This window comes from Monopterus albus, unplaced genomic scaffold (assembly GCF_001952655.1).
Source record: "Monopterus albus unplaced genomic scaffold, M_albus_1.0 scaffold9.1, whole genome shotgun sequence".
NCBI lineage: Eukaryota > Metazoa > Chordata > Actinopteri > Synbranchiformes > Synbranchidae > Monopterus > Monopterus albus.
The window spans coordinates 664,729-690,697 of record NW_018127889.1 but is presented as its reverse complement, the minus strand read 5'-3'; the positions used below and the strand labels follow the sequence as shown (position 1 = coordinate 690,697).

Genomic DNA, 25,969 nt, shown 5'->3' with positions numbered 1-25,969 from the left:
AAAAAAGACAGCACTTTATAATTCAGCCCAGGTTTTACAGGTGTCATTTCCTTGTATGAATCAGGTATCAATAAAATACTGATCAGTTCCAGTTGATAAAGAAATGTAGCATCCTTGAAAAAAAGAAGCAGCAAAAATTAGACCACGGGTAACAACTGGGCAACATAGAGGAAAGGAGAAATAAATTATACTGCAACTGTTTTTGTAAATACTGGGTACAGTACTGAGTAATAAAACGGACATTCCAACCCGGTTCTTAGTGTATAAAAAAGTATCAAACACTGATTCAAGGCAGATTATCTTTGTCGTCAAGAGGATCTTTAAGCCAACCTTAACCTTAGCAAACAGGGTCAGCCATTAGCTCACAAGGCCTTGTATGATTGACTTAGTTGTTTGTTGACCTTCGTGACCCCAGGCCTTGTAGTGCAGAGTTCTCCTGGATTTTCTCTAAATGCTTTCGTTCCCTCCCACAGTCAACAGACAAGCATTTAGGAGGAGTGTCTCTCTCTGAGCTCCCCACAAATGGGAATATCTTTCAGTTTACATTGTATGCAGTTTAAACTTTTCTACTTTGCCCACTGCTTCTATGGATATCAGTAGTAATTTTAAACTAATCAATGCTCAGCTGCTTGATATGAATAAAAAATAAGAGGCAGTAAGATGAAACTGGCAGTGCCCAGTCCTCTGAATGTGTGTTCTGCCTGCACACTTGGAATCAGAATCAGAATTAGAATCAGAATCAGCTTTATTGGCCAGGTGCTTAGGACACACGAGGAATGTGACCCTGGTCCAGTGGCTCTGTGTATATGTACAGTGTTCTTTGATAAAGCAACGAGCAGACAAGTACTTATAAAATATATATATACACACAGGTCAAGGTGAATCTGTTATGAGTGAGAGAATGAGCTAAGGAAAGTGTGATTGTGTGTGTGTGTGTGTGTGTGTGTGCGGTGGCAGCCCCCAGTAAACTCCAGCACTGCGTTCTTGAACACACCACTCCTCCCTTTCCCTTCATTCTCAGCCTCCCAACTAAATGAGGTTAATAAACTCAAGTGTTTACCTACATCACCAACACCGTCCCTCCTCCTCTGCTTTCTCCTTCATCTCTCCCTCTCTACCTCCACCTCGCTCTGCACTCCCGATCCAGCACTCCTCCACCTCCCTTCTACTCCTAAGCCTCCCTCCCTCTTTCATCTCAGCTGAAACGCTTTCTTGCTCTTTTCCTCAACTCTTTTTTTTTTTTTTTTATCATCACTGTTGCCGGACGAAAGCTCTGGGATTTCCTCCTTCTATTTCCCAGGACAGAGTTGCAATTACAGCTCAGGAGAGAAGACGACCAGCTGTGCAGGGGAATTGGGAGCAGTATACAAATAGTAGCAGCGTGACAAAGATGAGAGCGCCCCTCTGAGGCGAGGCAGTGAAGCTGCTCATATTTCATATTTATCCCTTACATCAACGCAGAAGCATACTTTCAGACCACATGGCTGTACTAGCCTGGGTCATCTTGACCAAACAGATATAACAACTCATCATAGCTAATAATGTGCTGCGTTATAACCGTGCTCACGTCTCCTGAGCATAAAACACACACACACACACACACTTACTGGTTGTGGCAGGAACAAGTAGTGATATCAAGAATGCGTCAGATAGCCTTGGGTGCTCTTATCATTGACAGGAACACCCTAACAGAAGAAAATACCACAAATACAACTAACGTAAACATGTATAAAGGACAAATTCAGACAGCTGTGACCTGTATACTGTTGCTGTTAGGGCTTGGCAGAAACATTCTGCATCACCATGTCAAGATGTTTGTGAATGAATGTCTCTGAAACACACTCTTGCTGTTGGTGTTTGACTTGCTTTTCCTTTCATCTCTGTGTTTATAGCCTCTGGCTATAGAATCAATTAGTTAAGATTTGCTATGGCTTTTTTATTGTATATAGCTTACTTATTATACTTTTTAAATAGCTCTGTTTACCTGCAATACAGCAGAGTCTGAAATAGTGTTATCTGACATCTAACGGGATTACTTTCAGACAAAAGGTTTAAGATTTATTTTTAGTGTTCCTCTGATCATATGACTCAAGGCCCAAGCTGGTAAACCCTCTTCGGTTTTTACTACACTGACTCACATTGAGTAATATACAGCAATAATGTCGCAAGTATTTGTGACATTGAACAAAGTGTCATCCATCCAGTCAGTGAGTCATTTGTCATGCTGTGATGTTAAAGATATCAGCAGATTAAACTGGTGATATCCCATATTTTTGTTAGCGTCAACAAATCTCATGAAAGTCTTTGCCTGTCAGAAGTGGTGGAAAGTAACTAAGTGCATTTACTTAAATATGCCTACTGTACTTAAGTACATGAGTACTTTCATTTTTCATTACTTCATAATTTGACCTCACTACATTTTAGAGGCAAATATTGTACTTTTTTTTTACTCTGCCACTTTTATTTTATAACTTTTAGTTACTAGTTACTTTTCAGAATCATATTAATTAAAAAAATACATCATAATGATAAGACTTTATTCATTTCCAGTGGAAAATTCACAAACTACCCAGCAGTAATTCAAATTATAGGCATATAACCTACTTAAAACTAGCTCCCCCATTGCCAGCTGCATTAATTTAATGTATCAATAATTATAATCCAATAATATGATAGAATTGATGTGAAATGTGTAATGAGTACTTTTGCTTTTAGTACTTTAAGTATGTTCCGATGCTAATACTTCTGTATTTTTATTGAAATAAAATTCTGAATGCAGAACTTGTAATAGTATTTTTAAACTGTGGTATTGCTACTTTTACTTAAGTAAAGGATCTGAGTACTTCCTCCACCACTGCCTGTCAGTGGCAAAAACATATACTTTAATTTCTTATATTTTTAATGTCTTTTTAATGTCTTTGATGCCAGTGGTGATATGGTTTAAAAACGGGATTACCAGTGCACGTTTTGAAGAGCATTTTTATTGGGTGACATTATAGTGTTGCACTCACTTGTTTGTATGTAAAGTTACAAAACTAGTTGAGTAAAGAAAGAAAAAGTAGAGCTTGTGGGAGAACTTCCTTACAGGAGGTTCGAAAGCACTGTTCGACCATTTGACAAGCAGTTACGATGAAGCATACTGGCAGCTTAAATTTCTGGAATACTCCTTTAAGTGACCCTGATCCTGTCATGTACAGTCATCTTTGCTGAGGTGGCATAAATTGAAATGTTCAGAGATCACTGTTGAACCCGTGCCATTTATTGGACACTTTTATCTGTTCATTTTTAGGATTCTTGGCCCCAGCTAGAAACGATCCCTCTTTCTCTGGCAGCACTGCCAGATCCACTCCACACAGGAGCACATTATTCAAATGACTGTGATATGTGCCTGTCCAACTTCAGGCATCAGCTGCTTGCAATGTAATGTTTCCTAACAGCTGTCGCACTGTCAGGTTGTCTGGGTGAGTGTGTAACGAAGTGAGAGTGATGGCAGTAGGAGCCCCCGTCAGGCCCATGGGACAGTCGGAGATGAACAGACGGTCGTGTTGTTTCACTGGAAACATATGGTGAAACTCAAGTGTGTAATTTACCTAGGACTACGGGTGGCCCCATGTAGCATGCACACACATGCTAAAATATACATGTACAGACACACACACACACACAATGACAGGGTGTAATTTACCTGAGGCCTATGGGTGGCCCAATATCCCATTGCACTTGTCATACACACCGGCAGCTCAAACACAGTTCATACTCCCTGACAGAGACAGAGAGTAAAACCAATTTTCCCAGGCCTGTGGGCAGGAGAGTAAGAAATCACACAATGACAGAGACCATCAACACTCCTAAAAGTAAAAGGAGTGAAGCGGCGTTTAATGTATTGGCCCAGTGGAAGACATTACCCCAAAATCTCAATCTGTGGGAGTTGCTGCACACCCTGTTTCACATCCTCTCCCATTCATCAACCTGGCTCATTTTCAAAGCTGGCGCTATCCCCCCCCTCAGAGAGAGAAAGAGATGAAGGTCATGGGAGCACCAGCAAAGGACAGGAAGACCGATTAAAGGAGTATTCCCCCCCCACATTCCTGCACTGACCCCTGTAGTAGTATGGCACTGTAGCTATCATCAGCCCACCTTGCTTTACAGTTGGTTGTTACTCAGGGGTGGGATTATGGGCTCTTCAAACCTGCATGCCCCACCCTGATTCCACAGCACCCGTGAACAGAGCATATCTAGTTTCACATGAGGACTGACAGGCAGTCCCAGACATTTACAGTTGGCACTGTTTGAGCTGTCTGGCTGTGAAGACTGATATGACAACCTGTCTGCATGTTGCTCTGTGTGTGTGTGTGTGTGTGTGAGAGAGAACTGATGTTTCATATCCTTTCCCAGGTACAGAGAAGTCAACCTGAGGGCAAGGAGGCACATGCAGTTGATGCAGATGCTGAGATCAAGACCATGAAGTATTAATACACACACACACACCAAAATGTCCTCACTCCTCACTGTATAAACTTCATGCCAGTCTTCACACACACATGCACACACAGGAAGTCTCCTTGAAGCAGTAACTGAGACTGAATAACTTTGTGGTTTAAACTGGTTTACCAGTTCAGTGGTGCCGCCGTGGAATGCTTCTAAAGACTCGGCAATGTGCTGTAGGATAAACATTTCTGATGCTGCCTCCACATGTGAACATCAGTCAGTTCCAAACAGAAATACTGAGAGTGAAAAATGAAAAGGTGAAAGGGACAGTTGGTTCAGTGGCCAGGATAATGACAATGTGCAGGACAGGCGCTCAGTCTACTGTACACAGAAGCAGATGGAGGTGGTTTGCTTTGCTTAAGGTTTGATCTGATTGGGCAGAGAGTAAATTAGTTGGACAGTCAACATTGGGACTTAACACAGTTCACGTGGCTGAGAATGAGACATAGCCGTTCAACAGGTGCAGAGGATTAGTCTAAAAATAATCAGATAACCATTAACTCCACCCAGTAACCAGTGAATCGCTGTGTATTGATGCTAAAAGCTTTCTATCACTGTGATCCTAAACATATCATGAGTAGTAATCACTCTCTTTATTTCTCTGCAGGGAATCTGTGTGGCCCATAATGAGCCTGGTAAACATCTGCTGCTCCTCCATTACAGACCATTTTCTGTGTCTCATCCTGTAATATGGAGAAATTAGAGTGCAGGGACTCATTCTGCGTTTATACACACATTCACAGAGAGCAGACATAACATAAGGAGTCCAAGTGTTTGATATTCTCAGCTCTAACATGCCATCTCAACACCACAGTTTTCCATCCACAACAGTAAAACAGTACCGGGTGTCCTTGGTGTTTGTTCTCTGGATACCAGGACTTTTCCTCTTTAAAGTGCAGGGTACTGGGACCTGTTCCAACACAGCCAGCTTACTGATTTATCTGGAAATCTAATCTAAGTTAAAACCAGAAGCCCCTTAAATGCAGAAGATGTGCTGATGGAAAAAGCCCCTTTTCAGGTTTTAAACTGGAACAGTTTGTTAACCTGCTTTTTGGGAACAGGACAGTCACTGTTTAACTGAAATAATACATGGTTTATTTAGCATAAGAGGAGTTTCCCTCAAAACAAGGAGAACACAAAGATTGATGCAGAGACATAGCGCCACCTAGTGTTCAGACAAAAACTATAATAGTCAAGAGAAACAAGATTTACAATAATGCAACTCCAAAGCTTTAATAGCTTTTATTATAGAAACCATTTAAGTGTGTGCATAATGATAAGTGTCATACCTAAAGCCAAATATAGAACTCATATTGTACAGCAGACTGAAAGATAAGACAAACACAAAGCACACTCCACCATCTGGGTGAAACACTGATCACAGTCGAGCAGAGAGGCCCACGTCCATGCAAACCTCATACTCAAGTCTTTACGCATTCCTGGAAAGTCTGTGCTGATAGTAAAACTGAAGAACATTTGAATTTTAGGAGGCCCTTTCACACTTGTTCATCTCTTTCTGGACCTCCCTGAGGATCTCCTCCTCTAGTTTGGTCGTGTCGTACTCCTTCAGCATGTCATACTCCAGCCAGGGCTGTGCCCACTTCTGCGCATGCTCCATCTTCTCTGGGGTCAGGCACAGGCTAAAGGCAATGCCCTGGATGTTGAACTTGGGTCGTTCCCATCGTTTAGACCACGGTTTTGGACGCATCTTCACTTTGATCTGGTGAAATGACAGAAATGCCACAACCGCTTACAATTTCAATATACAGTATTTCTACTAGACTCCTCTGACTTTGTCAGCTTTTTGGTGTTTTACTGCAAAGTTGTTCAGCTTGGCTGACATGGCTAGGGATTTTACTCCTACTTAAGCACAGTACAGCATTAATGATATTCCACATCCTTTCAGATCAAACCACCAAGACACATTATACTACTAGAAATAATACCTGAATTAATATGAAGAATGATACAAGCAGCTTTGACAACAAGGGGCAGGTTTGGAGAAGCAACTTTTGTTCCAGATCTTTTGTATAAGTACTATAAAGCATATGCATCCTTGACGTTCTCTCACCGTGTTGACTGGCACCTCTTCAGTTGGGGAGAAGGGCACAGGCTTCATGTCTGGATCCACAGTGCTGTATTCAGGCAGAGCATCTCTCAGGTACATCAGGTTGTCATCCAGCCTCTTCTCCAGCTTCAGCACCTCAATCTTCTGGATCCGAGGGCTGTACAGCTCGTAGCAGATCTCCACACCTGGGCCACACAAACAAAAACACAAGATAGAAACAGGTCATTTCTGTATGTCACAAGTAGAGATGCGTCCTCGCTTCCCGTTCTTATTAAAAATGTATTTATTTTGTATACCTACAGAAGAAAACCTAAAAACCAGAGACAAATATGGAGACAAAGAGAAGAGAAAGACAGGCTCTACACTAACAATATGTTATCATGTACAACAAAAACAAGAGAAGAAAACAAAATATTGTATGGCCAACTCAAGCCATAAGACAGACAATTCATTACACCTTTGCTAGGCCAGAATGTACAGAGAAATTAGATCAACCTCACCTTGGCTATTAATGATGTTCCTCAGGACAAATGTAGCTCCCAGCCCCTTTCCACCCCTCTGGATACAGATGCCAACAAAACGGTTTACTTTCCCACTAGCATTCGGGTCGGCCATGGTCACCCCTAAGATACTCCCTTGAAACAATCAAAACAATTTGCATAATTTTAATCATAAAACGGAAGAACAACGTTTACTGTACGTACCTATTTCTACAAACAGTTTTCTAATACAAATTCAACCAGGAATAGCACTGTTCCTAAATTGATGGACACCTTTTTTTTTTAATGAACACTAACTTTTCAGTATAGTTAGGAATATACTTAACCTCTAGGGACTGAAACCCTTCAACCTGCAGTGTGAAAGTAGCTTCTTACCTACATAGAATTCAGGGATGTCGAGCACTTTCCTCCTGCGGATCATATCCGTCCTCTCAATGAAAAACTTTAAAGGGTTTATTCTTTGTCTGGGAGGGATGAACTCTGGGCTCAGAAACCTGATCGGAAAAGACAACATATAAAACATCTGTCCAACCCGTAGCAGAAAGGTTGGGATATAGGTCTTTTTTTTCTGTTTTACAAATAAATATCATACGTTCGCAAAGGTGCCCCTGTCCGTGTTTTATCTACAATGACTGGTTTAGGTGGAGGGGTGAATTTGGGTGGCTCGCTGTTATCCACACCAACAAAACGACAAAGAGACGCTGAAAAAAACCCTGAAAAAGGCAAGAAAATAAGAAGGTCATTAATTAGCCAAATTAAACACTGACTGCTCAATATCAGATTAAAAATCGTTAGCTAGCTACGTTAGCTCATAACGGATGCACATTACTACATGTTTTCTTAACCTGTCAGCATATTGTTAAGTGTAACAAAGAAGCAGGGATTTATTCGCTTTACTTACGTTCATTTTGAAACTGCAAGTTTCGTAATAACCTCAAGGAAAAGATAAACTCGTGGAGCCCTTTCCTGCAGACAGCCATGTCTGACCTTCTGTTGTCGCACGACAAACGTCATTGATGCGCGACGTTCGCACTGATGTAGTTTCCCACATTATCCATGAGATGGCGCAATTGCCTTGTTCACAATACATGATCTCAAATGTGAACAATTGTGCTCAAAATAAAAAGTAGGACCTTAAAATAGAAGTAAAGCCTAAATAATCAATTAAATTAAGAGGCTTGACTTATTTGGAGCCAATAGCATACACAGAAAATTATGACAAACAGCAGCTGTTTCATTTTGTTATATTTTTTATGTAACTATACATATAGCCTAGCATACTCACCTTATTATAGAGGCCGTCTATCACTCGTATTTAACCCACTAGTCTACATATTATCAACAACACAAAAGTAATCGAAATAATACTTACCTGCACTGTTGATTCCAGCAATTCTAGGGTTTTACCTGTATTCCAGTAAGAAGCAAATAGTGGGAGATATAATATTATATTGCAGTCTACACTTTATTAAGTACTGCATCCATAATTTAGTTAGAATTACAGAAGTTTCAGCAACATAACTGCATCAAAGTACTTACTAAGGAAAGAATTATGCCTTCAGTATTGGCCTATTGGATTATTAGTGATACATCGAAGTGCAAGCAGCATCTTAATGTTTTCTCTGGTTGAGATGGAAGAAATTTGAATTAATTATATACTTTTGGCTGGTCTAATCTATAGGCCTAACAGTCCATCGTTTATTTTATCAAAACATTTTATGTTTTGTAATAATCAGCCTCAAATTATGTAAAAAGCACAATGCCTGTTCACACACCACTGAGATTTAACGAGTTAAACGAAAATGAGCTGTGAAACAAAGCAAATGATTTCCTACAGTAAATGTCGGCGACTGCACAGAAAACCTTCCTAGATATAAACTCTGCCAAATCATGTATTTTGTCCCCGCGTTTCTGGTAAGTTTGGGTCTTTGGGACCATGCATCTGCGCGTCGGTCCTCCAGGAGGGCTGCCTCCACAGCACAACACGCAGTTGGAATTAAACTGAGAGAGCAGTGCACTGCCCCGACCCCAGAGAAACCTCGATCCCAGCCTTACAGCACTGTGGTGGGAGGATGAGGGAAGTCTAGAGACATGATGGGATCTCCTGCATACGGATACAGAACCTGAAACTCGGTGCTGCTGCTGTTGGACTTACTAATGCGACGGAGAAACTTACAAACTTTGAGGTTTCAAGGATGTTCTTCTCAGATGGGTCTGTCTCAGCCGTCAGTTATGTGCTCCTGCTGGGAATAACGTGTCTGATCGTCCTCTGCGATCTCACCCGGGGCTCTTCAGACTTTTCAGGTTGGGAATAGTTATGCTGTGTTCCTGATTTTGACCAAATTAGCGCACACTTGTTGTTTTACAGTATACGCGATCGCCAGCTTGCTGAGATGACCAGCACTTGTTTTATTCTGCGTATGTCATCTGCATTTGAACGTCTGCCCATTTAAAGCATGAGAAGTGGCCTCTATGCGTATATTTGCACCTCAGGAGATGAAAATGAAGTATAGGTTAAGTTGTTAACGCACGCTTTAAACTGCTGCGCACGACTCCCCGAATGACTTTAATGCTGTGCCCCAACAGCTTCTACGCACAGGACGCCCCTGGCATGCTGCAGACTCAAAAGCATGCTCCATAAACCGATTAGAAAAACAACCGTATTTTGCTCTGCATGTGGCTAATTCTGACACGGTTTGTGAACCAAGGGACTTCAAACAACAGGTTCTCCTTTACCAACGTCATCTGACTAAGGGATTTAAGAGTTGGTTTATCAGGACAGCATAGCTCTGCAGCACACTGATGCAACTGAGATAATTTGGATACCGTGGTCTATGAGAACTATTAGACCAAGTGATGTCCTACAATGCAGATTTATAAAAAATAATATACAAAAAAAATCATTTGGAAAGGTACAGTCAATACAAGTGTTTGTCCCAGTGCCTGGGGCCTGGGGCCTGGCAATTAGCCTACCTGAGGTTTATGTGCAAGTTGGTGTTATGGAATCTGTAGACTTTTGTGTGTGCTAAGAAAGGGCAGCATAAAAGGCTATTCTGTGTTGCATAAGCTAGTGAGCTGTGCTGAGCCCAAGGCAAGCCTGCAGGTTTTGTTTACAGTGCCATAAAACAGGAAGGGAGCTTTGTGTCAGTGTTAATTGGCCTCTAATAGGGTCTAATAGTTAGAAAGAAACAGACTAACACTAAGGGAAAAGGTGCTAAATAGCAGTTGTATGTAACATGCCCCTCTGTGTATGACTGCAAGTGCATGCATCCAGGTTGCTGCCTAATGAGCTGCTAAATCATGGTGTAGTGGAGGATGTTAACAAGAACACATTTATGGAATTAGCATGTATGTGTTGGTGTTGGTTTTTCCATAAATAATATGACTAAGTAGATCAGAGGGTGGTTAATTAAGCAAAAAGGGAAAACTATAAGAGCTATGCTTGGAGCACATTTACAAATACCTTGGCTTAGACATGATTATTTATAGTTTTGTTTGCCCATCAAGGGCTCAGTGCATACATGCTTTTAGAGAAATGCTGACCAAGCATCCTTGTGAATGCACCGATAAAGGGGACTACCTCAGAATACCTCACGGACAAAGAAATCACCAGGCTTCACATTCTTGACCAGCTGGAGTCTCCCTGGAGACTGAGAGGAGCTCTTTGATTGACAGGTGCTGCGGGCTGCAGTGTGACAGGAGAGTTAGAGCTAACATCTGTCAGTCCTATACCTACACCAGTCAGATGCTTGCATTAGTGATGGTAAACAATGATCTCATGAACCTTGGCCACTGATGTGAATTAACCTGGTTGAGCCAAGTGTTGATTTTGAAGGAATATTTATTGTAGTCAATGACATGCTATTAGGTAGGTAGGTAGGTACTTTATTGATCCCTCAATGGGGAAATTTCAGTGTTTCAGCAGCAATTGAGAACAAACAACATAACACCATGAGAAACAAACACCACAGACATATCTTGATATAACAAATTTCAGTACCTCAAGCAGCAATAGAGAACAGACAGCATAACACCATGAGAAATGAGAACAAGCACCCACACACATCTTGATAAATAAATTCCAAGTACTCAAAAATAGACAGAATCAAGTATTTGAACAAATAAATAATTTGAATAAATAAATATTCGTGCACTATATGTATAAGTATACATATAGGTTATACATATAGTATAACCTGCTCCAATAGCATTCCAATCAAATATACACACGTCCCGCCCTCCTCCGACACCAAGCGATTATTTGTCAATCACCTGTCAGTCAAATTAGTTACGCTGCTAAATTTGTTGATGTCAGTTACGCTGTGCAGTGATGTTAGCAACTATTTTGGCTAATGTTGTGTTAAGCGTTAAGCTTTCATCGAAATTAACAAATTTAAACTAAACATTCATAAGAAACATTATTGGCCATGTGGCCTGCAACTAGAGTCCGGTTTTCAGTCTATATTTGTTTATGTTTTGGTAAATTAAGTAGGCCAAAATTCACTATTTGCAAGTGTTTGCTAAGCGGATTTACGGAGTGTTATTTGCAGTGGACATCAGTTTTGATATGATGATATCCTCGGAAAGTGTAAGTAACACTGAATCTAAAATGTTATGTCTATGTTCAGATTTGACTAAGATGTGACTGATTATTAAACAAATGTTGGTAGTAAGGAGTTTAAAGTAATGTTGGCAATGACAGGATATGATGGCAATGATAGGCTGTTTAAACATAACAGCTAACCTATTCAGCTGGTTTGGTTTGGAGGTCAGTTCGGCAGTTTTGATGCAATATATGAATTAATTTAACTTGTAGAAATAAGTAGTTCTCAGACACTTTAACTGTATACGAGGAGCCTTCTGAGGAAAAAATGTTGAAGACCTCTGTCCTAGGCTAATAGAGTTAGCAAGCTAGCTAATTAATGCTCCTTGTCCTACACATTATTGATATGCTGTTGCTTTTTTTTGTTATCACTTTTTTAAACTGGAAGTCTATAGAACTCCATATACAGGCTGTTTGTCTCCTGTCTTTACAAGCACTTGTAATGAAACTGTTCTTTATACAGCAAGCAGCAAACCAGAAATGTATGTTATGCTTATTCATTTAACTTTTTGTTCAAATATGGAACAGGCTGCAAGTAACCAGGGGCCTGTACTATGAAGCGAGATTAGTGGGTTATCCACACGACTCTGAGCTCAGTTCAGGTTTTCCATTTCCACAAAGGTGGCTCCAATTTATCATCATGGCAACCTATGCTGCACGGCTAACCTGCTCCAGAGCAGGTTAACCTCAGAGGATCAGATGAAAACCTGTCAACAGCCAGTCACATCACTAGAAAAACTGTGATCATTCCTACTATTCCTATTATTCACTCAGCTCTGGCAGCAGGAACTCTTGGACATTTTTTATTTTTTCCAACACATGTTCACTAAAGGAGAGCACTCATTCAGTATATATATAATACTGAGCTGATATACGGTGGCCTTTCTTTGATATTTGAAAATGATTTCTAATGTTTCTAGCTTATGTGTAACAGTGGCCTGTTGTTTACGGTTTATCCACTATAATATCACTTTTTGCTCTGGCTATAAATGAATTACCCTGGAGGTTTCAGTGTTCCAGCTCATATTACTTCATATTCAATACTTCTTTCATAGTTCTCGCAATTTTGCTTCTAATTAACAATAGTAATAGCGATTTTTATCTATATAGCACTTACAAAAACAAGTATTACAAAGTACTTGCAAAGTACTGTACAATTAATATTTACAATAAAATATGTAGGGTAATGTACAATGTACCACAGACTATGGATTCAAATTACAAGTAATGGGCAGGGTATAATACTAACCATAACTATGATATAAAAGATAATATGATGGTTACGAAAGGAGAAACACCATAAATGAGACCCGTGGCACCTGAACTTAGTGTCAAAGGCCATAGAGAACAAATAAGTTTACGGATGTGATTTAAAAACTGCCAGGCTCGGGGCAGACCGAATCTCCACTGGAAAGCTGGTCCACAGTCTGGGTCCAGCAATAGCAAGGCACAGTCACCCTTGAGCTTAAGGCTGGACTTAGGCACGCTAAGTAACAGCTGACTGGCAGACTTGAGAGATCTACCTGGCATCATTAAGCAGCTCACTAAGGTATGAGGGCACTAGACCATTCAGAACTTTAAAAACAAATTAACAGTTTTGGACATGAAGCCAGTGCAGCGATGGAAGAACAGGGTATGTGGTCAGATTTCATTGTGTTTGTTAAAAGACGAGCATTTACTAACTCCGGCACGTTTCACATGAACACACTTATAGACCGATAGGAAGACCCAGACTTAACAGAATCAGTTGATAAGAGGCTTTGTGGTGTAGTTACCCGGGAAGACCAATGTTATACTCAGTTAGCCAGAATTATCTGAACTCACTTCGTGGTACAGTCTTTTGACAAAGTTACACATATTATTTGTTACATCTTTAAAAAAAAAAATCTAAACACGCACACCGATGCATGATAGGTTAACAGAATATTTTAGAACTACTATACTGTTAATCAGTTGTTACCAGACAAGCTTTATGATGGTGCCTGAGGCCTACAGTTAAGCAACCTTTCTTCCCTTTCTCTGTCATAAAACCTTGTAGACAAACCCCATTTAACCCCAGTCAATGGGATGTGAGCATGTTGAGGGGCCAAGGGGTCAAGTGAAGTCAACCCATAGTAGCCGTGAGTGGGTGATGAGGGGGCGTTATCATCCATCTAGCTCTTTGTTCTCTGCTGTCAAACTTCATGTTGACCACAGCCTGGAATGGTAGAAAGAAAGTCACCAGCACTTCATGAGGTCATGAATTTTATCTTGATGCATGGATAACTTCACAGTATTGCTAAACAACTAGTTCTGTAAAAATTGTGATCACATCTGTATGGCCACAGGTCAGCTGATTGCAAGGCACTGCAGCCCACATATACATAGATGCGCAAACCCACCTCATTACTCTGTGGGCAAATCCTGGATTATACTACCCCTAACCATTTCTCTGCCTACCCCCACTCATGCACACAAACATACCCCTCCACCTATCACTGAGCACTACTTGAGACCCCTCAAATCTTAATCCGTTCTGATTTTTGAGTGGCCCTGGATAACGGAAGCACACAGAACTCCTTCCCTTCCCCCTCACACACTCATCAGCTTCCCTCCTTCTGTCCTCACCACCACCACTGCTTCTCCTCTCTTGACTTAACTCCTCCCTAGGGCTTGGCTGATCACTGTTTCTCTGTGTGTGTACACCAGGTGAGCTCTGTCTAAACAAATCCTACCCACCTCTTGTTTTGTCTACTGCGGTGGAGGCCGGCGGCATGGTGGACAGCGAGGGCCTGGCATGAGGCTGCTTTTTGGGGGGGGGGGGGGGGGGGGGGCCTTCTTCTTCAAAGAATAGATTCTGTGAATGAGGATCTCAAAGGAGTGAATTCTGAAGGATGTTTGTTTTATTACTTGATGGTATCAAAACATAAGGACCTGTTGGGGGTCAGGTAGGAAGCTTACAGTGCAGGAATAGTCAGATCTCTTCATGATTTTATGTTTGGGTGCAGACAGCTTAGAGATGTACATAACTTCTTGATGCTTGTGCTCCTGTATGCATTTATGGCACAGTGTGTGCATCTTGTGCTCCTGTATGCATTTATGGCACGGTGTGTGCATTGTGTGTGTGTGTGGGTGTGTGTGTAAATAAGGTGGAACTCTGTTCTGGCACATCATGATGATGAGGAAAGGCATGACCTACTATGTAATTCCCTCCTTCTGGATATAATAAGTGCATAAAGCGAGAGCTTGACATCATATCACGGAACTGCATTGTGGTTTTGCTGATGAGAGATGCCTTTTTACTACAGGAAACAACTCTTCTCCTTTGCTAATATCAAGTACAGCATGAGGAAATTAAAGTGTCCCACATCACAAACAGTAAAGCTTTAGTCATAGCTTATTAAAACGCTGTTTAAAAAGTGAATTCTTGAGATGTTTTCACAATTTAGCCTTAAATACTTGGTTTCTTCTATGGTTTTTCACTAGAACCACAATGCACTGAAGGAAATTCCCCAAATAGGACAAAGCATTCAATTCATTCAATATAAAGGCACTGACATGATGAATGTGAAAATGTGTTCAAAGCAGATGAACCCTTAAAGGTGAGTTTTGTGTCAACTGAGTCAAGTCCTGACATATAAGACATATTTCCAGATTATGTGTGGGAAGACAGCAGATCCTGACTGAGGTAATGCTTATTGAATAATTTGGCTGTTGTTGAGGCAGTAGTACACCAAATTAAGTTTCGGTATGTCAGTAATGTCCTAGTACCACACAAGCAACAGGAACACAATTCTCTTACAGAATTAGATTCTGCTTGTGTTTTTTTTTTTCAGTGTATGGGAAGTGCTGCAATTGTCAGGCAAAATGTTTTCCAGTTAGTGAAGGTAAATTTTTGTCTTTAAGCATTTGTACTGCACTAAAAGTTCCTGCGGCCACATTGAGCTTTCACAGGGATGATGATTTTTTGCTTTTGTTGACTACAGTTAGAGTTGCTCAATAGAAACAGACTATTTCAGAACTGGATTTTGTCTGTTTACTTTTTACTCTGTACAGAAGAATCTTCAAGAATCTTCAGCTCACTACCTGAAGTCGATCATTCAGAGGACTGTCACTGCCTATTTGGTGTGTTTTAAATGAGTTCTGGTGCATTTGCCTGTTTCACTTGGTTTGCTGTGAAACTGTGCTGCAGACCAAACAGCTGGTCTAAGATTGCCTGAATAGTAGGGACTCTGAGAAAGAGAAAGGAGGATTTGTTGTACTTGTGTCCTGTTCATGGACTGTACCAGAACAAAAAGGCTATGATTCATCATTTTTTTAAATGGTCTGACTAAATGTACCAAACTACAGATGTGAACCAAGCAGCAGCCTGTGAGGCTGAGAAATGAAGCCAATGCAGAAGTGTGTGGACTGAGGGCTTACGTTGGCAAAAAAAAAATCACTATAATTTGAGCGAGAGTAGGTGTCATTTTTTTCAAATAGTGTCTTGTCTTGCACCTGGTTTTGGGTTGAAACGTCTAAATTAAACCCAGACTGCATTTGAAATGACCAACATAGGCTGTGAAGGAGGTCTAATTACCAGCTGAGATGAGCTGGATGTCTTAATCGGAGATTGTAATGAGCAGAAAACTACTCAGTTAGCCCTAAATATGATAATCATTATTTTTCATGGACTTATTTCAATCCCTATAACCACTCAAATTGCCCTGTCAGACGTTGAGTTGGATGGTTCTATCCTAATAACTGTTATTGGGGAGAGAGGGGGTCTAATTCCTGAACCATTTGACTGCAGCAGTGTGTACTGTATATGTAGGCATTACAGATGTGTGTTTGCACTTGCCCTCTCTTGTGTGAGGGAGGTGTAAGAAGCCCTAAAGAAAACAGAAAGAGACACATGAAGAAGATTCTTCAGTGACACCCCAGCGTCGCTCCACGCAGCTGCAGTTAGCGAGTTGGTGCTCATCTCTGTTATCACTGTTTAGGCAAGAGTTTGAGTAATTAATTAAAAGTACAGTGTCTTTTGGCATATTTTGAATATAGATTGTGTTGTCCAGAGAAATGTGTGTTCTGTTTGTGAGCAGGAAGCTCATGCAGAATCAGGTAAGTAGTGATATTTGCACCATCTAGTTTAAAGATGAAGTTGAGCTGCAGGTAAACAGTAACAAGTGCTGAGACAGAGACTGGTGGGTGCGTGCACTGGTAATTAGCTCCTCATGTCCACCCCACCTACTGTATGTGCTCGCTGTGGAATTATGGTCTCACCAAACCCCATGACACAGACGCACACCTTTTTCTGTCCTTGCATCTTGGAGAATGTCAGCCATGCTTTGATGCCCTTTTGTCTCCTTCCTTCTACAGACTGATTTATGTTTGGTTTAGGACACAATGCATTTTATTCCTTCTCCGTGCACTGATTCTCTCTTCCCTCTTCACCTCCTTCACCTCATGCTTTCTTCAGTATTGGAAAGTGAATGAACACCATTTTGATTGCCATTAGTTTTTATGGTTTGATTAAACCCCTACAGGGAAAAGTAGGGAGAGATGGAGAGGTAGGTAGAAAGGCGGGGCACAGAAGGGCCTGTCTGAACAAGGAGGCATTGTGTAGCCCCCCAACTGTGTCGGACTGACAGTCTGAATTACAGCATGCTACATCGGCCTGCTCCCCAAAGCACTGCTAATTTGTTGCTTGCTGGCCCCTCTGGCTAGCTCAGCTTGTTTAGACTTACTAATTACGATGTTTAAGGCAAAAACTGCTTTTTCACTATGCGTTGTGCCCAGGCAGGGCAATACAATCTTTACTATCAGTTTATTCTAAAAAAAAATCTGCCAGTTATTTTCTTGTTTAATTGATTAACCCTTTGATCTCCAAAATGTCATAAAACAGTTAAATCACATGAAATCAGTTTTCCAGGTTTGAAATTAATGATAGGTCTGTTTATCTTATTCTGTCTCTGAACTGAAAAACAGCAGAAAAACAAAATGAGTGAAAGGAAAGCATTCACTTAATGACCTCGCTTTCAAAAGCTCAGTTCTCTGAGCCTTAGGCTACTGGTGCCCCACCCAGCAATCACTTAAATTCAGTCCTCTGTGGTGGTGAGGATGACTGGAGACGGTTACATCTGTTGTTCGCTTTGTAACAATAAAGCTCACACACTGATGCATCTGTCTTCTCAGCTACCACCCAGATCTCCTAGGCCATAAAAGTGATCATTAAAATGACAGATCTCTTTTCCTCCATCTCTGTGTCTTTCTTTCTGTCACACACCTTCTCTGTGTGGCTGTGGGTGTCTGGTCAGGCATGCAAACCCCAGGCAGGGTGATCCTCCCTGCCCCTCACTCTTTCACCCTTCACCATTCCATCCCACCAATGATAAGAACCACACAACACACATGCTCAGAGACTTAGTAAAAGCATCCTCTTGCCCAGTGCCCTTTGACCCTTGGGGGTCATAAGGAAAGAGGTCATGGGAGGACTTGGGTGGAGCCCGTGTTTAGTTTTGGGGGACTCCCTAAGGGAGACTTGGCAGCCACTGTCCAACCCATGAGGCCATCCCCAAGTCCAGCAGATGTTTTATAGAGAGGCATCTCTGCAGGATTGGGCTTAGAAAACAGACCCACAGGTAGACATCTTCTCATTGTCCACAGGGGTTAGCTAATGTTAAGATGAAAGATTAACCTTGGATTGCTAAAATGACTGAGTTAACCCTTGACTGTCAGCCTAAGCTTCGCTTGTGGTTTCATTTACACTAAACCATGTAGTGTGGATTTGTTCCCTTGGTTGTGTCTGGTGAACAGTCCAGAGGAGTTGTTGTGTTCAAGTTCTGTATGAATTGACCTATTGTAGCATGTGACATCCTTCCAGTTTTGCTTTTAATTTAATCCCCTTGTTTGCCTTGCAGATAAAAGTCCACCTTGGTTTCGTTTTGAAGTGTTCAGAGTGGTCATGGCATTATTAAGGCTTTCTTTCCCATCTCTGTCTTTCTTTCCCATCTCTGTCCAAACAACAGGAAGAGATAGCTGATATGAGTGCATCTGTATGTGTGTAGGTGTTAAGAGAAGCCATCTCAGGGAGGAGGAAAGGGCCGGACAACTATTGTGTTTGTGTCTCTGATTTTAATGAGTTCAGCTGCTCAGGCTCCAGTCTCTGTCTGACAGGGGATGATTGGGGGGGAATATAAGTTACTCTGCAGTTAAACCAAGGAGACCATCACCTGTGGTTACTAAAACACACTACGATGCCAACCCATGTGGTTATCAAGATCAAGAGATCAAATATTTTTATTGTCAGTTCACTATATGTGCAGGACATACAGAAAATCGAAATACCGTTTCTCTCTCACCTAGTATTGAATGCCATACCATTTAGGAAACTAAAATAGAATAAAGTAGAGTAAAAATAGACTGAAAAGAATAAGAAAACTAAATCAAAGTGATTAGGATAAAACTAAACGGTACAACCTAATAGGCTATGACTTGAACCCTGTGCAGATAATAACAAGAAGATTGTCAGATGGTTGTGAGTTTGAGATGCACATGGACAGCAGTAGTGCAAATGACCAACAGCAGCAGGTAGGATGGTAAAAACAGTCAGCCGCAGATTTACATGTAATATAACAAGACCCATTATTTAAAAGATACTTAGATAAACATGTTAGCACTTATCTCGTGTCTCTGGAGTCCAAACCACAGAATTTCAGTCAGTGAACCAAATCAAGATGTGAATTTGTTTTGTTTTTCACATCTGGCTGCCTCCGCTGATGACATATTGAAAAGGTGAAAAATGCAGAAACTCAGTTTTGCATGCACCCAGATGGCCCACATGTATGCACATTAAAAAGTCAGTGTCGTACCTACCAAATGAAAGAAACGCATGCAAACATACCAAGAGATAAATGGAACACTCACAAATCTGAAGTGCATATGGGCAGAGCCCTCCCCTTTTCTCCTGTTCCCAGTTTACTTTGCCTCATGTTGGGTTTCTTCCTCCTCTGGTTTTTGTTTCAGTGACACTTCCCAGTTTCATTAGCTGCTGTCAGTCTTAAGTGAAGTCTGATAGCAAAAGTGTGAAGCACATGCTGGGTTTATCTACTGTGGAGGAAGGGGATACACTGGAATAGGGTTTAAAGTTGTGTTCTACAGGTCCTGGTCCTCTGTTGGCTTTAGAGCAAAACCAGTGCTAGTGTTAAATCCACTGACCTTCTATCAGTGCGCCCCCTCAGCTGACACTGTAGGTTATGTTGAGCTAACATAAATCTTCAGATCACAAGAATATGTCAAATATTTGCAAGCTCTGCACCAAAATGGCAATCTGGTGCATGTTTCTTTAGCTTCATGCACAAATTCTTAGATAGTTTCAGTCAACACATCCTTCAGCACCTGAAGTTTCATTATGCTATCCACTTAGAGACCTTGAGTAATTTGAAAAGTAATCCTGCTCTGACTTAGGTCAAACTTTACTATATTAGAAAAAGACAAAATGATTTTTCTGCCCCACAGTGGGATTAGCAAGAAAGCAGGCTAATCCAGGACTCAACTGTAGTAGTAAGACTAATGCATTGTAGGTAGAGGAATGCAGTGTATTTTAGGAATGCTTTTTTTTTTTTTTTTGCCCCAAACCTGACTTAGCAGTGAGGACTGTATTTGGCACGGCAGTAGTTGCTCATAGCTTTCCTTTGACATCATGTCCATTGCATTGTGCCTTTTGTGGCTAAGTGAATGTTTGCTCTTTTTTTCGTTTCATGGTGTGGTTTTATTTCATGTTAGCACACCTCATCAACCTGTTTCATTGAGCTTGTGTATCATATGTTCAGCTAAAGCTCAGGTCTGAAGGGGTCAGTGCAGAGTTTTGGCCACATGCTGTATGATTTACAGCCAGTGGTGGTTTTATCTACATGCCATGTTGTGCTCCAGGCACAAGGCCACCCGCTCTGGCCTTTAGACCTCTGCTGTTACATCCCGTAAGCAGTGGCATTGCTTTAAAAGATTTATCTTTTTTTTTTCTGTGCAACTGTTATCATGATGATTACCACATTTTCCTCTCATCCACTTCAAATCGTGACCTTCTTGATATCTTTTCAGAGTTTTAATGAACAGTTGATTATCTTTTTGGGACCAGCATATCTTTATCTACCACTTTCTATCACAGTCACTCATCACCATCTTGGCTTTTCATCGTTCTTGTCTTCCCCTCTTCATCTGCACCAGCCTTCTATAGAGCCCTGCCAGAACGTGGCTGGCCACTTTGAGGGAAACCTCTGCTCTCCCAAGTAATCACCACTTAAAGGCGCTAACTTCTCAGGCAGCCGGCCTGCAGCTCTGCATCTTTGAACATTTGATGGCTATAATTTGCTTAAAACAACACTACGAATCCACCTTATCAACCACCATTTCCAAACTCTGTATTTAGAAACAATAAATGCATATTTACCCATACTCTGCAGTAAATTTGCACTGATACAGTATGTGACCTTCTCAATTTTGTGAGTAATCAGTGATTTCCAGAGAGGAACTTCTTCTGCACCAGTCCTCATTCTGTGTCGTGCTGACACAACACAGCAGCCTGTCACTAATCTCCATCATTCCTGAACCTCTAGGGTCACACTTAAGGTCATCATATGACCACAAATGAGGAGGTCACAATCACAAGGGCCTCTGATTTCTTGTTTTACAATTGGCTCACAGCTTGCGACTGCAGGTGAAACATGGGCATTCTTGCCCGCTGACAAGTTAATCACATCATGTTGGGTGATTGATACAGAATGTATGTGCAGATATTTGTCTGTGTTTATGACAAATCCCTATGCTGCAGTGATTAAATGGCCCTTGCTTGCCTTTTAATCCTGTTCACGACAAGAGCGACTTGTTTGTACACGAACAGCATCATACCTGCAACCTCCTGTCTTTTAATGGCCGAATAAACAAACCAATAGACATAATGGTGCGGCGCTTTTGTCAAGGGAAAGGCCAGAGAGCTAGTTAAGGAAGGCGCCTGGACCCACATAAAAAGAAACAGGGAGGAGAAGGGAGGAGGAGAGATGCCTGGGTGTTCCTCCAGCATTGTTCGACCTTCTGCCTCTGAGGGACACCTGTAATTGGCTGGGCGGTTTACACAGGTGCCTTAACCCCGCCTGTTTTGTTGCCCTTGAAAGGAGGCTTCAGTCAACAAGTAGCGTGAAGAGAACAATAGTGACGATCCTGAAGAAGAGTGAGAGCAACAGTGTGGGAGGAGGGTGAGATGGCAAGAAAGAGAACTGGAGTCTTTTGAAAGCACCTGAGGGTTTGTGAGATAATCTGTTTACCTTTTACCCACAGTCCCACTTGGTAGGGTGGAGAAAGGAGTATTGGTGTGTTTGTGGTGCTCAAACTGTTGCTCAAGGATCCTTCGCGTTAGAAACTCCTCTTCCAACTTCATTTCCATTCCGTTTCACCCCCCGTAATAACCTGCACAAACTCATGGACTCTCATGGGCCTGGCGCTTTGCCAAGTAACAGTCCTAATAATGTGATACTGTTACACCAGCTCTTCATACCTTGGTCTCAAGAGCCAAGCTGTGAGGGTTGTTCCTACTACGCTATTTGTGTTGATGTTTTGTATGCACGTGTGGGTGTGTGTGTGTGTGTGTGTGTGTGTGTGTGGTCTCACTACAAGGGAGTATGCCATGTTCCTTCTTACCAGGTGTGGAATGTAGCAGGCAAAGCAGACCTGTGTGTTTACTGTGCAGGGAAAGTTAAATCCACACCATTAAAAAAATCTAAATTGCAATAGTGGTGTCATAAGTGCAGTTTATAAATCACACAAGGGTTACTGTGTCCAACAACCATAAAAACTAAATATTCTCATTTCATGTTAAATTGGGTCATATACTCTAAGCTCTATAAAATAATGTTTCATCATATGAGCCAAAGACCTGCAATTTATTTTGCTTGGCAACGAGCAAAGTACGTTTAGGACAGGTATTAAAGATTGTGATAATGTTTGAAAGGCCATTGTTGGTTTGTAGCTCACATCCTGGTAATGTGGCATGGAAATAATCTCTAAATAAACTTAAAATAAGACTTGCACATGCACCTGTTCTCCATTTCCACACCCCAGCCACAGGTGGAAATCTGTTACTGTGAGCAATAGTGGTTTAATAAGCTTCTGTATTTAGAGAGAAACTGACCTGTCAAAGCCTGATTGTCTCTTGTTTCCCTTCCTCTGTGGTCATAAGGGCACAGTGTGTTTTGTGAAATATCATGTACATGCATTGTGTGTTGAAAAACTCTGAGTCAGTGTTATTTCCTCTTTCCTATGAAGCACCAACCAAACAGAGGTAACTGAGTCACAGTGCATCCACTTTGTCGGTGTGTGCTGACTCTTTGCTCATGTGTTTGCAGAGCAAGAGCACTTAGCCTGGAAAACTCGAGCTTGTTTTGGAAGTTGTTCTTGGCCGTTGAAATCTAGATTCATATTTTACCGCATTCCTGAACAAAACTGTCTCAGTGTACGTTTAATTTTAGAAAATGATGAGCATCACAGAGTTGGATACAAATTCACAGGCTTAGCAATTTTAGGCTTCGGATATAACAATTCCAGTAAAGTTTAGAAATGGGAGAATCTACCACTTAAAGAAAATTGTTTGTTTCTGTGTGTGTGCAGCAAGCACACAAATGGGCAAGATAAAGTCTAGAAAGACATTATATGGATCAGCTCTCTCCTTTATGTGTTTTCCTTCTCGCAGGCTGGAATGTTAATGGTGGCTTTGTGACGGGTTCAGCTTGCCTGAATGACTGACAGGCCGACTGGCAGACCTCAAAGACTCTAATGGGAAAGCAGAGATAGCTCAGAGCCTTCAAAGAATGAGAGCTTTTGATTTGAAGCAGCCACAAAGGTTTAATGAAAGATCACTCTGTGCGTCTTCCTTTAAAAAAGTTATATAATGTTTCTGTTTGCGGTCTTGATATCTTGTGTGGTATAAGTAAACATAGTTACAAGCATAACAACGTGCTAATAGAAATAGAGCCTAAAAGGTCACAAATAGCCTGCTTTTAAACCAAGAACAGCAGTCTGTCACACTGCTAAAACCACATGGCTCACTCACTTAAGTTGTTTTGTATAAAAATAAATAAGTTGACTGGCATCACACTGCCTGGTAGCATCATGTAGAGCTACCGATGCCCCAAAACGCTCTGCTGCAAAACACTTTGTGTTTTGTGCATTCAGTGATGTCAAGGTGTTAAAGTAACAGCTGCTTTGGCATCTTGCTGTCTTATAGGTTACCTTTCCAAAGTGCTACGGAACTACACAGAGCTGGCTTGTGATGGAGACTTCCTGTCTGTTCGCTGTCCATCCCGCACCACCATCACCATCCAATCAGCTTTCTATGGACAGACAGGCGCCTCTGACCCCCAGCAGTGCCCTCACACCTACCAGGCCGTCCTCAGTTCTTACAAAGCTCAGGAAAATGGCCAATCTTGTTCTGTGTCCACAGCATTACAGGTAGAGCTCAAACATTTCTAATAGACCAGATGTATGTAATGTACCAGAAAATACAGTCTAATAGAATTGTTAATAGCTAATATTAGAGTTTTCCTAAGATTTTGCATGTGTCTGTCATGCTCATCCCTGCTGTCTTCCATGTTTCCCAGACATGGATCTCCTTTTGCCCCTCCCCCTGTTAGTCCATAGACACCCCAGCTTTTAGACTGTTGATCCTTGTGAGAGAACATGTGCTATAAAATGGTCAAATTGGCCAGGGGTTAAGTTTCAGAAGACCGCTAATTATGTAATCCTTTGTGAGGAGGTTTTCCGCCAAATTACACTCTCTATAGAGGAAGCAGGGTTGTATGTTCCCATGACACAAAGGGATTTCATGGGGTATTTGCCTTAGTTTCCTCTCCTAAATTGAGATGCGACTGGACTAGAAGCCTTGCTTTGCACCACCGAAACCTACTCATCCTGTTCAGCATTCATTCAGTAGTTTTGTTCATTCTTATTCGACTGCCTTTTACCATCAAACACCTGCCATTTCTATAAAAGACAGGACAGCCATGAATGCACAGTCAGAGAGGACATTGTACTGAAGTTAGAGAATGGGTGACTGCTGTGCCACCCACAGTAGTACAACCCTGGAGAATCCCACTGTACCACCTGCTCATAGCCCTTGTTCTGTTGGTATTGGTATGCTTAGTTTACAGGTATCCTAATATAGACTGTAACTTGTCATTTATTTTCAGTGTGAATTATTATACAGTTTATACTAAAAAGTATAATAAAAATAAATGAAAGTTAGAAAATGCTTTAATTTACAGGTCTACTGCTTCCTAATAATTACTTGAAAGAATCATTTCGTTGGGTATTAATTACAGAAAACTAGGGACAAAGTTCTAAGACTCGTTTTAGTCCACTGAGTTGTGTTGAGTTCTTTTTTTTTTTTTTCTTACCTGCTCCTCTCCTCTGTATTCCCATGGATACAGGCAGCCTCTTTGAAGTGGTTTTAGGTTTGCCTGCTGCTGGTCTCACCATCATTGGCTTATTGTTCCCTGTCCAAACCTGTCTTTGGTCTTCTCCCACTCTCTGTCACTCTTTACATCTTTAGAAAATGCTGGACGAGTGCCAAGACAGAAGGAGCTGTCAGGTCCTTGTCAACAGCCGCGTGTTTGGGACAGACCTGTGTCCTGGCAGCAGTAAATATCTCATTGTCTGGTACAAATGCAGACCTAGTAAGTCCTTCATCGCCTTGCATCCAGACATTTGTCGTTCCTTGTGCTTGGACCATTTTCTACATTCAGTCAGAAATGAATCAGGGGTGAAATTACTTCATCTGTTTTTGTGACAAACAGTTAAAGGAAATACACTGCCCAGCCACATTAATGGTCACACCTGTACAGTTGTATGCAAGTCAGTGCAACACTTCCATCTTAACATCTGGGTTTATGAAGATCACAGTGTTTCAGTTTTTGGTGAAATTGTCATAAATGTATGAATTCAATTATATGTTTATTATTGAGGTCATAGTTAAAGGTAGTCTTGCACTGGACTACATTATATTTAGAGGTGTCTATATTTTTGTCCACTGCTACATACATGAGAGGGTCAGAATATTAGGAACACCTCTGAATATAATCTCACATTACTATCAGTGTTGCACTGAATTCAGTGTTATGGTGTCTCAGTTTTTTTTCTGTTTCTGCCATCTTCTCTGCTTCATTTAGAAGAAAAACTCTTTGCATGCCTTTCCTTTTACCTCTTTCCTTCCCTTTCCCTGTGAGCCAGGAAGATAAGAGTATCATTCCAGAGGGGGTCCACAACAGTTCATTAATCCCACCCAGATTCTAGTCTCCATTCATGGCC

At 41.3% G+C, this 25,969-nt stretch overlaps 2 protein-coding genes across 3 annotated transcripts; one reads left to right on the top strand and one right to left on the bottom strand.

Moving 5' to 3' along the window:
* Positions 1–5,560: 5,560 nt before the first annotated feature.
* mrpl19 (mitochondrial ribosomal protein L19) lies at positions 5,561–8,100 on the bottom strand. The gene is made up of 6 exons (XM_020588516.1): positions 7,958–8,100; positions 7,649–7,769; positions 7,432–7,550; positions 7,057–7,191; positions 6,560–6,741; positions 5,561–6,208 (listed from the first exon to the last, which is right to left on the bottom strand). Exons 1-6 carry the CDS (start codon positions 8,034–8,036, stop codon positions 5,972–5,974), a joined length of 873 nt encoding a protein of 290 aa, XP_020444172.1. The 5' UTR covers positions 8,037–8,100; the 3' UTR covers positions 5,561–5,971.
* Positions 8,101–9,077: 977 nt separating this feature from the next.
* Positions 9,078–25,969, top strand: LOC109953152 (protein eva-1 homolog C-like). Of its 2 annotated transcripts, none has more exons than XM_020588569.1 (4): positions 9,078–9,360; positions 23,892–24,115; positions 25,215–25,338; positions 25,892–25,969. In XM_020588569.1, exons 1-4 carry the CDS (start codon positions 9,252–9,254, stop codon positions 25,897–25,899), a joined length of 465 nt encoding a protein of 154 aa, XP_020444225.1. In that variant the 5' UTR covers positions 9,078–9,251; the 3' UTR covers positions 25,900–25,969. The 2 variants fall into 2 exon arrangements, with proteins under 2 accessions (XP_020444225.1, XP_020444233.1); XM_020588577.1 differs by lacking the exon at positions 9,078–9,360 and adding an exon at positions 11,363–11,644.

Bases quoted from the DNA above. Each gene is read 5' to 3' on its own strand.
- mrpl19 (XM_020588516.1), bottom strand. From the start codon at position 8,036: ATGGCTGTCTGCAGGAAAGGGCTCCACGAGTTTATCTTTTCCTTGAGG. The intron at 7,192-7,431 runs GTAAGAAGCTAC...GATTGTTTCAAG, and splicing joins CATCCCTGAATTCTATGTAG to GGAGTATCTTAGGGGTGACC. The intron at 6,209-6,559 runs GTGAGAGAACGT...TCATTTCACCAG, and splicing joins AAGAGGTGCCAGTCAACACG to ATCAAAGTGAAGATGCGTCC.
- LOC109953152 (XM_020588569.1), top strand. From the start codon at position 9,252: ATGTTCTTCTCAGATGGGTCTGTCTCAGCCGTCAGTTATGTGCTCCTG. The intron at 9,361-23,891 runs GTTGGGAATAGT...GCTGTCTTATAG, and splicing joins GGGCTCTTCAGACTTTTCAG to GTTACCTTTCCAAAGTGCTA. The intron at 24,116-25,214 runs GTAGAGCTCAAA...TTACATCTTTAG, and splicing joins CTGTGTCCACAGCATTACAG to AAAATGCTGGACGAGTGCCA.